At 36.2% G+C, this 14927-nt stretch overlaps 1 protein-coding gene across 3 annotated transcripts in view; it reads right to left on the bottom strand.

The window, feature by feature from the left end:
* Positions 1 to 14927, bottom strand: part of GIN1 (gypsy retrotransposon integrase 1) — a 28835-nt gene continuing 13908 nt past the window's right edge. For all 3 annotated transcript variants that reach the window (XM_032275422.1, XM_032275414.1, XM_032275430.1), the window contains 5 exons: positions 13069 to 13374; positions 8659 to 8850; positions 8383 to 8559; positions 7598 to 7883; positions 1 to 364 (listed from right to left, as the gene is read on the bottom strand). In XM_032275422.1, coding sequence (XP_032131313.1) covers positions 90 to 364; positions 7598 to 7883; positions 8383 to 8559; positions 8659 to 8850; positions 13069 to 13374 — 1236 coding nt within the window. In that variant the 3' untranslated portion in view covers positions 1 to 89. The remainder of the gene's footprint in view (positions 365 to 7597; positions 7884 to 8382; positions 8560 to 8658; positions 8851 to 13068; positions 13375 to 14927) is intronic.

The following is a 14927-nucleotide window of genomic DNA, read 5'->3' as shown; positions in this document are numbered from 1 at the left end:
TTTCTTCTATACAACCGTTTTTAATGAATAAGATATCATTAAGAGTTTATACATTCTAAACAAGCACTTTAAATAAATTTTGGTATTTACTAACTTAAGTATTCAAGAACCTGGTTTGAAGAGTCCAACAGACTGAAAGTCTGCTTTTCAAGAGTACTGTGATCATCTATCAATGGAGAGATTTTCGTATTTCTATATTCTAATAGTTCACGATCCTTGCTTGATGTCAGTAATTCATTATCAACTATACCAATAGTTGCATCTTCCACCAGAATATTTGCTTGGTATGCTCCAACTGGAATATCAGGCAATCCAATGTAGTCATGATCTGCCACTACTGAACCGTGCAAGAGATATAGACTTTCTGAAAGAAGATAAATCATACATGTGACTTTTAGAATAATAAACATATTTTAAAATTAAATAATGTTAAGTGAGAAATAAAATCCCAAGTAATAAAAATTAACTATCAAGATTAACTTCTAGGGAGTTCTACTGTCTACTAAATAACTATGAATGTCAAAGAATAAATTAAATGAGATATAAATTTGACAGTTCATACATAAAAAATGCAGGAAAGGTCAAGGATTTTAAAACAGCCATTTTCCTGTTCCCTCGACCTGTCCTTGGTAGATATGTATCTATGGGGAACAAGGGGTAGAAGGAGTGAGAATTATGGCATAGATTAAAAATAAAATTATAAGGCTGGACATGGTGGCTCACGCCTGTAATCTCAGCACTTTGTAAGGCCAAAGCCAGTAGAATGCTTAAGTCCCAGAGTTCGAGACCAGCCTGGCCAACATGGCGAAACCCCGTCTCTACAAAAAATACAAAAAAAATAGCAAGGTGTGGTTGCCTGTGCCTGCGGTCCTAGCTACTCAGGAGGCTGAGAAGCATCACTTGAGCCTGGGTGGTTAAGGTTGCAATGAGCTGTGATGGCACCACTACACTCTAGTGTGGGCGACAGAAGACCCTATCTCAAAAAAAAAAATGATAAAACTATTTTTGATAATGGTATCCTTAATATGCCTCTGTAAAGCATTTTTGGATAAATTAAGAGGGTCATAGAATGATTTTAACAAATAGAATTATCAAATCCTTGCATTTACAACTTGAGATCATTTTCTTATCTTTAAAATCCCCGTATTGGGAAGATAATATCAAATTGTTACAGTATGAAGTTAAAAACAACATGCCAACTCAGGTTTTTGTGCTAGAAATGTGTAAGAAGGCAGGCTGCAATGGAATAGCTTAAAAAGCTTAGCTTATTTAAATCTAAGCTTAAATAAGCTTAGATTATTTAAGCTTAGATTTAATAATGCCAAAATTCTTAGGAACTTTTAAGGTCTACCTAAGCCATACTGAAGTATTGACAGGGAATCTTCCTTGTCAGCATTTTATTGTATTTTGAGCAAATTTATCATCACCATCAGAAAAAAAAATGTTTAAAATGAATGTTAAACTGATGGCAAATCTTCTGTAGAAAGATTAATATGTATGAAAGGATTCCTCCCTATCTGATATTTTAATTCGTTGCAAGAAGACGTTATTTTACCAAAGCTGATTAACTTCCTGAACCCCTGCCTTTTCTAAATTTGCCCCCAAAACATCAAAATATAGACAAAGCTATATTCATTTATCTCTATTTATTTATTTTTCTTTCATTTATTTATTCATTCATTCATTCATGGTCTTACTCTGTCACCCAGGCTGGAGTGCAATGGCATGAATAGCGGGGACTACAGGCACATGTCACCATGTCCAGCTAATTATATTGCCTAGGTTGGTCTCCTGTAGATTTTAAGGGCTTAAGGAGTCCTCAAATCTTAAATTTGAGAAAGTAAAAGAAGATTAATTTGCCTATTTAGATTAGAGACCAATGAAAGTGTCTCAGAGCAGACAAATTTGCTAGTATATTCTGAAAAACAATCCTACTCTACTCAGCCTCATAATGTTATTATGAATAGCTCACTGAACCTATTTCAACCCTAGAACTTAATGCATTTAACAACTTTCAATTTACAAACTTTAATAGGTCACACAAAGTTATTCTCTCTACCAAAATATGGCATAAGTGGGCTTGGGCTTGTATAGCCATTTATTCTGCCTATAATTCGGAAAGACAAAAAATAAAAATAAATCATGTGGCCAGCTGCAGTGGCTCACACCTATAATCCCAGCACTTTTGGAGGCTGAGGTGGGTGGATCACTTGAGGTCAGAAGTTTGAGACCAACCTGGCTAACAGGTGAAACCCCATCTTTACTAAAAATACAAAAATTAGCCAGGCATGGTGGTGGGTGCCTGTAATCCTAGATACTCAGGAGGCTCAGGTGGGAGAATACTTTGAACCCAGAAGGTGGAGGTTGCAGTGAGGTAAGATCACGCCATTGCACTCCACCCTGAGTGACACAGCGAGACTCTGTCTCAAAAAAAAAAAAAAAAGAAAAAGTCATGCAACACATGAGATGTGTTATGTCCAATAGCAGCAAGAGGGAAGAAAAAATGATCAATAAAATTGAAACACTTTCAGTTTTAACATCAAAATTTGCAATTACTTTACTGTTAATACTGGAGAAGGGTAGGAAGTAGTTATTAAGGGAATTTTAAAAGGTTAGGTAGGGTAATAGTTTCATGGTTTTAAGGCCTATGCGCTCCTGCCAAGTTACCAGTGACGGCAGATACCACAGGCATTTAAGAAATGTCCAAAGACTCTCTCAGAGGATTAATAAAGGAAGTTTTCTGTCTGAAAAAGCTTTTTTCATACAGATGAAGTAGGTCTATTCTGGAAAAATTTGTCTAGTAAACATATGTCAATAGGGAAAAATATGCCTAGATGTTAAGCTCTTAGAAATTATCACTTTAATTTGCTGAAATGGATTCAGAGACCTTGAACTTGAGTACCTCATAGCTACACTGGTTAGAAACAAATGGACATTACTAATCTCACTTGATTTTAAGAGAATAGCTTCTGTATATAAGTCACACACATACATACACACACACAAACTTTTTCCTCTAAAAACAGTTAACCTTTAAAGTAACTTATTGTAATAAAACCACAGAGAAGAAGGGCTACACTCAGCAAATTCTACACAAATCACTTTATACACAATGGAAATCTACTCTCAATTATATCAAAAGTCTGTTTGTTTAGAAAAAAAATTCTCATTCATTCACAAAGGTCAAATATGTTTCAACTCCTACTGTGGTCTAAATCTACTGGAGCTAAGATAAATGCTCTTTAATTTCAATAATCAGAAAAGAGACTCTTGGGGCCTTACATGTTGAACAAATAATATTTTGGATACATTGGGTTATATAAAATATATCACTAAAGTTATTTTCACTTATTTCTGTACTTTTTAAAATGTGACTAATAGAAAATTTTAAATTACATAGCTCTTGTATTATTATTCATTGATTGGACAACACTAATTTAAAATAATCCTGCATTAGGGATAAAAGAACATGATTAAACTTTTTGCCCTGAAAACACAGGGATGGGGAATAAACAAACAGAACATATTAAAGGTCTTTTCTAGTCAGTTACATTACACAATACATTTCACTAAGTATTTTTCTTTCCTTACTCATTAATTTAGTTATGATTATGATCTCTGTTTTAAAGCATCATTTCGGTTTTTACCAGACTGAATAAGTAAGTCTTTAGTTTCTTTGAAACTAAAATATTTTCAAGACATTTCAGGAAGGTGTTAATCAGCAGTTTTGATACCCATTTTTACTATTAGTTTTTATTAATTTAATTTATTTTGAGATGGAGTCTTACTCTGATGCCAGATTGGAGTGCGTTGACGCAATCTCAGCTCCCTACAACCTCTGCCTCCTGGGATCAAGCAATTCTCCTCCCTCAGCCACCCGGGTAGCTGGGACTACAGATGCCTGCCACCATGCCCAGCTAACTTTTGTATTTTTAGTAGAGACAGGTTTTCACCATGTTGGCCAGGATGGCCTTGATATCCTGACCTTGTGATCCAACTACCTTGGCCTCCCAAACTATTGATATTACAGGCATGAGCCACCACGCCCGGCACTGATACCCATTTTTAATGTAGGGTTTTTTAAAGAGATGGGGTCTCAGCCCAGCGCAGTGGCTCACACCTGTAATCCTGCACTTTGGGAGACCGAGGCGGGCAGATCAGCTGAGGTCAGGAGTTTGAGGCCAGCCTGCCCAACATGGGAAAACCCTGTCTCTACTAAACATACAAAAATTAGCTGGGTGTGGGGGTGGACACCTGTAATCCCAGCTACTTGGGAGGCTGAGGCAGGAGAATCACTTGAACCCAGGAAGTGGAGGTTGCAGTGACCCAAGGTCGCAGCATTACACTCCAGCCTGGGTGACAAGAGTGAAACTCCATTTAAAAAAAAAAAAAAAGATGTGGTCTCACTCTGTTACCCAGGCTGGAGTGCAGGAGTATGATCTTGGCTCACTGCAGCCTCAATCTCCCAGGCTCAAGTGATCCTCTGCCTCAGCTCCCTAAGTAGCTATGACTAAAGGTGCACATCACCATGACTAAAGGTGCACATCACCATGCCCAGCTAATTTCTGTATTTTTTTGTAGGGACGGCGTTTCGCTATGCTGCCCAGGCTGGTCTTGAACTCCTGAGTTCAGGTAATCCACCCATCTCAGCCTCTCAAAATGCTGGGATTACAGGCATGAGCCACTGTGTCTAGCCTTAACGTAGTTTTAAGGAGTAAACTTAATAGATTAAAAAATCAATTTTTAAATTTCCCTAAGGAGAAAAATAAAAATTACAGCTTCAAAGAAGTCTGATTTGGATTATTTCATCAATCAGAAAGAAAAAGACAGGTTTCAGACTACTTAATTTTCTTATTTTAAAGAGAAGTGACTAAACTAATCCTATATATGATCTGATAATCCTCAAACTATTAGAATGTGCTGCCATAGTAGTATATCCTTTCTCAAGACAAAATAATAACTATAATTTGATACTATACCACTGTCATCATAACAACTAATACTGTCAACAGAGAACTGAATAACTATTGGTTTAGAAATATACAACTGGACTGGGCACAATGACTCAACATCTGTAATTCCAACATTTTGAGATGGAGTCTTACTCTGATGCCAGACTTACTTAAAACAGCAGTGACAAATATTGTAGACCTCGTACTGAATGTGCTCACTCTACATTCAATTCTAGATAAGAATGGATAAGAGGCTGGCAAAATAATTATATCCGCTTTAGACAGTGAGTCTTTAATAGAGCTATGAAATCTCAAGGCTAGTAACAGCAGCAATGACAAATGTGGATAGATAAATTTATAGTTCTTTTGGCTATAGCACATCAAAATTTATGCCAAATAAAAATGTCAATGATTATTCAAAATCATTTTGTTTGCTTTAATTCCGCTCAAGGACTCTTTAAAGTCAACTTGTGAGGTGGTTTTCAAGAAAATCGTGAAAAAGATTTTCAAGAAAATATGTGATATTGAGGAAAAAAGATGGCAGAAATTACATTTACTTTGAATTTCTACAAATCAGAGAAATGTAACCTTTTTTTTCCTACTTAATTTGCAGAAGAGAGAGATCATTAAAGGTAGCTCAGAACTGAGAAGAGGCACAAACCATGAAAGCATTTATCTTCTAACAAAGAGAATGAAAGTACTTGTGATTTTTCAGGATTAGAACATAGTTCAAGGTACGTTTACTGACTAAACAACTGGGTCTGTCACAAGAAGGCAAGTGCTAAGTGGTTTTAACATGAGGGTTGTACGCCAGATTAGAAGCAGAGTTGAGCTACCATTACTGAGCAGCCCACAAGGGCTTTACCTCTTAAGAAAAGGTGTAGGGTAAGTAAAGGTTATTTATACTGTTGTTACTCTTTTTGTTATTAATACTTGCTAAAGCCTGTTACATAACTTGTTTATGTTGTTTAAAAATATATTTTCCATTAAATGTTACTCATATCCAAATAACATTAATGCTTCATCTGGCTAAGGTACCAATTAACTCCCTCTCAGTTATCCACCTCAGAGAAGTTCTAAGGAAGCAGATACATTAGGACAAAATAAAAGTCTTGATAAAGTGGGAAACATAATCTAAAAGCCATGGCAAAAACATCACTTCTAGGCTATCAAAGAAAGGGTTACAGAGAACAGTGTATCTTGACTGTTCAGAACCAAAGTTAGGGGCAAGTATAACCTTGTTTAGAGTGCTATCACCTCTTCTTACAGCATCTTACAGCACCTTACAGCATTCTGAGGATACCCCACTCTGTACCCACACCTGGCCCACAACCATGACCTAACTATAAAGCCATATTAAAATTTAATGACATTTTTAAAGTACCCTAATATTTATCTCACAACTGGATTCTGGACAGTATGGTTGTTTTTGGCATTAATGATCATAGCAGCTGTTTTTCATGCTAAAAAGAGGCAAGAAGTGACTAATAGAACATTGGAAGGCCAGGTGTGATGGCAGATGCATGTATTCTCAGCACTTTGGGAGGCCAGCGCAGGCAAATCACTTGAGGCCAAGAGTTCATGACCAGCCTGGCCAATGGTGAAACCTCGTCTCTACTAAAAACACAAAAAATTAGCCAGGCCTGGTGGCACATGCTACGTGGGAGGCTGAGGCACAAGAACTGCTGGAACCCAGGAAGCAGAGGTTGCAGTGAGCCCAGACTGCACCACTGCACTCCAGCCTGGGGGACAGAGTGAGACTCTGTCTCAAAAAAAAATATTGAGAAAGCAAAAATAGAGATGATTTTAAGATGTTATCTTTCCTTCAGAGGAAAACAGGTTTAGTATCTCCCACATAAACTATAAAAAACATAGTAGAAATCAAAAAAATGGCTAGGCACGGTGGCTCGCACCTGTAATCCCAGCACTTTGGGAGGCTGAGGCAGGCGGATCACCTGAGGTCAGGAGTTTGAGACCAGCCTGGCTAACATGGTGAAACCCCATTTCTACTAAAAATACAAAAAATTTGCTGGGCATAGTGGTATGAGCCTGTAATTCCAGCTACTCGGGAGGCTGAGGCAGGAGAATTGCTTAAACCCTGGAGGCGGAGGGGGCAGTGAGGTGAGATTGCGCCACTGCACTCCAGCTTGGGCAACAAGAGTGAAACTCCATCTAAAAAAAAAGCGGTCCTGTGGCTCACGCCTGTAATCCCCGACGTGAGGTCAGAAGTTCAAGACCAGCGTGGCCAACATGGACTAATAATACAAAAATTCACCGGGCGTGGTAGTGCATGCCTGTAATCCCAGCTACTCCAGAGGCTGAGGCAGAATTGCTTGAACCCAGGAGGTGGAGGTTGCAGTGAGCCAAGATCACGCCACTGCACTCCAGCCTGAGCAAGAGTGAGACTCGGGCTCAAAAACAAAAACAAAAAAAAAAAAAAAAAAAAAAACAACGACAACAAAAATCTCATAGGCCTGACAGAAGAGATACTGTCATAAAACAGACTACCTGGGATAGCTAAAACTATAACAAATTTTATGAAGATGAGAAGGAAAAAGAAAACCTAACATAAGAGGGGAGAAAGGTTTCTAACTTCTCTCCTTATCCAAAGGAACAAAAATATAGAGAAGTGACAGATCATTTACCTTGTTCACTGGATTCTCTTATGTAGGGCTTAAGGTGAGACATTTTGATAGGTCTTTTCAGTCTAGCCCCAGTGTTGTCTCTCAGGACAGCACATCCACTTTCTGTAATATAGTCTATGACACAAGGACCAACCCATTCAGACTGAAAACGACCATCCTTCCACCAATTTTTCCTTTGTCTTAAAACTTCATGACCCACTTTTAAGTGAAATGGATTTAATTGCTTTGGTTTCTTTTTAACAATGATCCTGCTTTTATTTAGTTCATCCAAATTGTTGTTCTCCATCTACAAGTGTAAAAAGAAAAAGAACAAAGAGATGAACGAGTTATAGTATCTTGAAAGTAAATGTAGATAATGAGAACATTATAACGAAATGGTTACTTACTGGGATGCTACTAAAAGATAGGCATGAATTCTATTTAATTCTTAAAACAACATTTCAAAATCAGTATTATTAACCCTACTTTATATAAAAGGTAAACTAAGATAGGTTAAGTAATTTGCCTAACTCAAACAACTCAAAGCAGTTAAGATTATAGGTTTGAATCCAGCCGTACTTGATTCCAAAATCCATAGCTTTCTCATTATTGCCTCTCAGCATTTCACAGCAAGTAAACCAACTACTTAGTCTACTTAATCAAGACAGGCAAAATTTGATAGATAAAAAATTTTGGCATGTAAGGGTATATTGTGTGTGTGTGTGCATGCACACATGTATATACTGCAACTTTAAATATAACTTTATAAAGTTTTAGATTACAGTTTTTATATTAAATAGAATCACCTGGCCCATTGAAGTTGTCTTATTCTCCATTATTTTATCAGCTTCTTTAATTGCATCTAGAATTTTGGCAAACATACTTGCATTATCACCATCCACTTCATGAACGCTATCTGAACTCTCAGGCATATAAGGATTTCGATTAAACATTTGAAAATATGGTGTATTTTTTGTAGGCTCCTATTTTAAAGAAAATAAATGTCAATTTTGTAATAAAACATTTATCTGGCCAAGAAATAGTCACAACTCAGAAGTACAGAATTATAAAAAGGCACATACCAAGTGAGTTACATTGAAGGCAAATGAAACAGCTGACAGGTGATCATCCCAATTGTTTGGGTGGTCAGCACAGTGTTTGGAGAGAAATGTTTTGATTGTGCTAGGTGTACTTTCTGTTGGATTAACAGTTCCAGAGGCAGGAGAAATTACAATTTGCTTTATGCCAAACAATCTGCACAGTTCAACATTGATCTGAAAAATATGTAAAACAAAGCTGGCTTTTTAAAATTTGTGTTTTATTTTTCCATTGACTTAAAAAAGGCTTCAAAAGAATTAGAATCTTGCCTTTTTATTGACCATAACATTCTATACAAAAACATACATCAAATATGTAAAATTTTATGCATAAAATATGTATAAAATAGTGGTTACCATTTATTGAGTCTTTACCATATGCTGCTGATCATCACACTAGACGCTTTACACTATTGTCATTAAATCTTACAACAAGTTTTTGAGGCTGAAGCTTTAAGAGATTAAGTGTCTTGCATAATACACACATACAACATGGGAGAATAGAACTTAATACTAACTTTGAGTTTATTTTTTTCTTTTTTTGGGGGATGGGGAGACAGGGTCTTGTTCTGTCGCACAGGCTGGAGTGTAGCCTCCATCACCTGGGCTCAGGCAATTCTCTCACCACAGCCTGCCTAGCAGCTAGGACTACAAGCATCTGTCACCATGTCCAGCTAATTTTTAAATACTTTGTACAGATGGAGTTTCGCCATGTTGCCTAGGCTGGTCTCAAACTCCGGACTCAAGCAATCCACCCACCATAGCCTTTAACAGTGCTGAGATTACAGGCATAAGCCACTGAACTCAGCCCTCAAGTAATTTTTTAATTTAGTAGACAGTCTCTCAAAAAAAAAAAATAAATAACAAACCACACTAGGTCATAAGTTAATGTTTATAAAGCACTTAAAACGGTTATTGACAGTAATAAGTATTTTATAACTTTTAACTGCTACTATTATTGTTACTGTATTATGTGCAGCACTTAAAAGAAACGAAGATGAGTTTACAATACTTGTAACAGCAAGCCTGTTAAATATAAAATAATTTTTCCTATGTCATCCTTCAGACTTATTTTTTCCTTATTATTTTGAGTTCAGTAAAACTTTGGCTCATAAATCTGTCTTTTAAAATGACTGTTTCAGATGAGTAGTATCAGAATAACTAAATAAGCAAAGTTAATACGAGAGGGGTAAGCAACAAAAAGAAAACTACATTTCCCAGACTCCCTTGCAGGTAGGGGTGGTCATGTGATGTAATTCTAGCCAAAAAGTTGTAAGTAAAAGTTGGGCAAACTCAGCTGGTACTAGCTTTGTTTGCTCATTACTCTCCCTCTTCTTTCTGACTGAAATGTAGGCATTGTAGAATGTGCTCTGACAGCCATGTTGTGAATACAACAGGAGTGACTATCACTGCCAACATATATTGGGATAATATACATAAAACATATATTAATGTATTGGGATAGGGAAAGGCAGTCTGTTACTTCGATTGAATACACTTCCTAGCTGATATACATACTAATTCAGGCTGCCTATCTTTAATTAAACAGTAATTAGAAAGAAATCCCAGAAAATAGTTGTCATTTGGGTCAGCTTCAATCTGTGTCTTGATCAATGGTTTTAAATGACCCTTGAAAAAGCCTTTAACTTCCTTTCAAGAGGTTGCCTAGGAATGGTCCAGGGAATCCATTTGTGAAATGCTATCTTGACAGCCTTGCCCTAGCAGCCCCTCTACCATCAAATCAGATATTCTGTCAGTCCTTACAATTTTAGTTTTCTGTAAGACATTTTTAAAAATTAACTTTCTTACTAATAATGTTTATTCTCTTTCCTTCAGAGGCTTACAAAAAGTTATTTGTGCATTTTATTGAAACAATTTAGCAAATACTCTAAGCTATGTTAGAAACATCTGTATTTTTATTCAACTATATAATAAACCTCCCACACTGTCTATTATGTTATAATCTTTGGCAGTGTTTTCTGTATCAGTATTTGCAGACAAAAGAGTTCATTTTGAAATGTCATCATTATGCTTTCTGTGTAATAGTGAGGCCATTTTAATCACAGAAAAAAGAAAGTTTTCCCAATGTTATGTCACATTTTTGGTTTTTTGTTTAAGCAACCTCACAAAATAGGCCTGCAAGTGTTACTTGTTCCCCCCCACCCCCATTTTTTTTTGAGACAGGATCTCACTCTTACCCAGGGTGGAGTGCATGATCTTGGCTCACTGGAGCCCTCAACCTCCTGGGCTCAAGCGATCTTCCCATATCAACCTCCCAAGTAGCTGGACTACAGGTGTGTGCCCCACACCCCTGACTAATTTTTGTATTTTTTGTAGAGATTGTATTTCACCATGCTGCTTAGGCTAGTCTCAAACTCCTACGCTCAAGTGATCCACCTGCTAGGATTACACCCCAGCCTATTATTACTTTTTTTAATTTGAGACAGGGTCTCACTGTTGCCCAAACTGGAGTGCAGTGATGAAATCATAGCTTACTGCTGCCTTGATGTCCTGGGCTTAAGTGATGCTTACATAGCCTCCTGAGTTGCTGGGATTATGGGTGTGCAACACCACGTCCAGCTAATTGAAAAAAAAAAAAAATTTTTTTTTTTTTGGTAGAGTCTTGCTATATTGCATCGGCTAGTCTTGAACTCCTGATCTCAAGTTATCCTCTCACCTCAGTCTCTCAGAAAACTGACATCACAGGTGTTAGCTACCACGCTTGGACCTATTGTTACCTGTAGTAAAATTTTCAAAGTCCTGGATTGGTTACCAAATAACTTTAAACACAATTGGAAAAACTGCTAGCTAATCATAATGGCTTCAAATAATCATTAGCAAATACCTTGAAACATTATATGCACTTAGGGTAAGGCTCTTCATTAATAAAAGTGGAAGTGAACCAATATTTCAAAGCAATTCTTCATAATTTTGAATTTGATGGGCAATTTCCTATCATATCTGATAAATGTGGTTTCCCTTTATCTTCAGAGAATACGTTCCAAGGCCCCTAGTGATACTGCAGGTAGTACTGACTCTAACTATACAAACTCTAACTATACTACGTTTTTTCCTATATATACATAATTATGAGAGACTTTAATTTATAAATTAGGCACAGTAAGAGATTAATAACTAATAATAATTTATAACTAATAACACCTAATAAAAATATTGTTACTCTTCCTATTAAAATAGGACGAGTAACAATATGCCAACATTACTACTCATGCACTTTGGGGCCGTTCTTAAGTAAAATAAAGGTAACGGATACAAACCACGACATTTGATCTGATAACCAAGATAGCTACTAAGTGACTGATGGGGGGAGGGAGTAGCACATACAATGAGGATATGCTGGACAAAGAGATGATTCACATCCCAGTTGGACAGAACAAGACAGCATGAGATTTCATCACAATACTCAGAATGGTGTACAATTTAAAAACTTATAAATTGTTTATTTCTGGAATTTCATATTTAATATTTTTGGACTGTAATTGACTATAGTAACTGAAACCTCAGAAAGTAAAACTGCAGATAAAGAGGGAGTATTCAAGTTACTATTTGTTTTCATCTCATTGATGTGTCTAACAAAGAGCTGGAAGTTAAGTAGATGTGCCAGCACTATTTTCTTGTGGTGGATGGGTGATTGCCTTTTAGTATTGTTTGGCTTCATTGCAAGAAATCTAAGCTCCCTGGCCACTTTGTGAATAGTGTGGTGAATGGTAGATGATATCCATACATTCAATCAACTGCTGAAAGCAAAAGTATCAGTGGCGAAACGTGCATTCTCCCTTTTCTTTCAGGATACCTTCTCATAGCATGTGTGACATACCTGTCTTGTTGCCTGAGTTAGGATGCTAATATCAATCTGTATACATTATTAATAAAGCTTCATTTCTTTTTTTGTTTTTAAATATGAATAGAAGTTCTAATAGCCTTCCCCCAAACTGGATTGCACCCACAACCATGCCCAGCTAATTTTTGTGTTTTTTTGTAGAGATGGGGTTTTGCCGTCTTGCCCAGGCTGGTCTTGAAGTCCTGAGCTCAAGTGATCCACCCACCTCAGCCGCCTAAAGTGTTGGGATTATAGGCGTGAACCACCAGGCCTGACCGATCATGGGTTTTTAATCTGGAAGTAAAGATTATTTGGTCCAACCTCCTCATTTTAATCTGAAAATAGGTTTACAATAACCCACAGTAAGTATTAAAATCTTAATCTCCTAATTTCCAGTACAACTATCCTTGTAGTATTTAATATCATACCTCTATACCTATAGCAATTTATCTGAATTTATTAAGCACTCTGTAATATAATGCACAAGGCACTGGTTCTGGACACTGAAAGGGAGTAAGATATGATCCCAGACCTAAGTTGTTTATTTGTCTTACCTGTTGAATGAATTCATCTCTTTGGTCCATTATTATTTTCTGAGGAGGTCCATATAAGAAAAATATATTGATAATAGCTTTAGAAACTTCTGATGCTGAAACATCACAAAGAGGCAAAATCATAACCCATTTGGTGAATAAATCTGTCATGATTATAGCATACACATGACTTCTGTTGCTTGTATGAAAAGGCCCCATCAGATCAGCAGTAACTAAACTCCATGGATTGTCCACCTTGAGAAGGTGCTGTTTCGGTGCTACAATAACTGTATTTTTTGCTACTTGGCAATGCTGACAAGCGTATACCTACAAACAGGCACACAATAGAGAAAATACATACAAATGTTAATACTCAACACAATATAAAAGCAGTCTTATAAATCTGAATTTTAAAATGATTAATAGGTACACTTTCTGTTTTGAAGGAGAAACTTCCGGACTGAGAATCACTGGATTAAACCTATTTAGAACAACAAATAAGTAAAACAATAACAAACAACTGTAGTTGCTATTACAGCTGACCCTCAAAAAACATGGGTTTGGACTGTGAAGGTCAGCTTGTACATGGCTTTTTCAACCAAACACAAACAAAAAATACAGTATTGGTAGGGAGGGATGTGAAACTCAAGTAAACAGAGCTGACTTCTTATATATGCAAGTTCCACAGGGCCGACTGCAGGACTTCGGTATGAGTACATTTGGTTATATGAATGCGGTGCTAGAATCAATCCCGTGCATATACTGAGGGAAGATTATACTACCAAATGACCATCTTATGGGTCTTATTCACACGGAACATAAATGTGATTCATAATCAATATTTATAAAATGCTTAAAAAGATCTTGTTTCCTATAATTTAAAATCAGTATGAAGACTTACAATAATTTCTATATGCACAAAATGTTTCCTTTAAAATTATCACATTAAGAAGTTGATTCATTAATCTATTCCAACCATATTTATTGAAATATAATTTCATTCATAATATATGCTGGAAAATTTTCTAGGTCATGGAAAAAGAATAAACATAAACAAAACCCATGCTGTTCTGCAGCTTTCATTTGAGTGAGGTGAGAAAAGATTAAAGATTAACTGATCAATTTATGGATAGGTGCCATTTCTCTATAGATTTCTGGAATTCTACCCTGGAAACTACTTTCAAACTAGCTGCTGAAGAAAAATTTAAAAGTCATTTAATCACATTATAAAGTCATTTAATCACATTATAATCACAGTTACTTTTGATCAGAATTTTCATTTTCCAATTTAAACTTATTTGTTGGATATCACAAATAACTTCTGATTATTCCCAAAAGTCATATCATTCTTAAATGATAATAATTTGACAGATTTCACTGAATGTTTATAAAAAATGCATGGCAGGGAAAATACATAAATTATGAAGGTCTTTGGAATGCCTGAATAGATCCATAAACCAATAACTCACAAATGATACTTAGTTAAATGTTGGTTTAATTCCTTATGCTTGAAATGCCAGTATTTTTGATGCACTACTACAATTATTAAGGAGATCTCATATATATTCCAAGGAATTCCTACCATTTGGTATACAGTGCACTGGAAAGAGGAGGATCAGTAGACTTCCAGCAAGAACCCCAGAATTCCTATAGGTGAATTTTCTATTAGGAGAAGTTGAAGGTCCAAATGGGTCACAAAGTTACAAAACTCAGACTTATTTCATTATCCTGAAAATTTGATTTTAGTTTTATTTGGTTTGGGTTGACATTCTACCTCAAGATGAAACAGGCACAATAGATGAGAACACATACTTTCCTGTTCAAATTATACTTAAGTGATTCAAAACAACTGTGAAGGAAAATACAACTTCCTTTAAGTG

Source organism: Sapajus apella, unplaced genomic scaffold (genome assembly GCF_009761245.1).
Source record: "Sapajus apella isolate SASKATOON/1434 unplaced genomic scaffold, GSC_monkey_1.0 scaffold1, whole genome shotgun sequence".
Taxonomy (NCBI): domain Eukaryota; kingdom Metazoa; phylum Chordata; class Mammalia; order Primates; family Cebidae; genus Sapajus; species Sapajus apella.
Note: the sequence above shows the minus strand (reverse complement) of the source record. Positions and strands in the feature narration are given on the sequence as shown.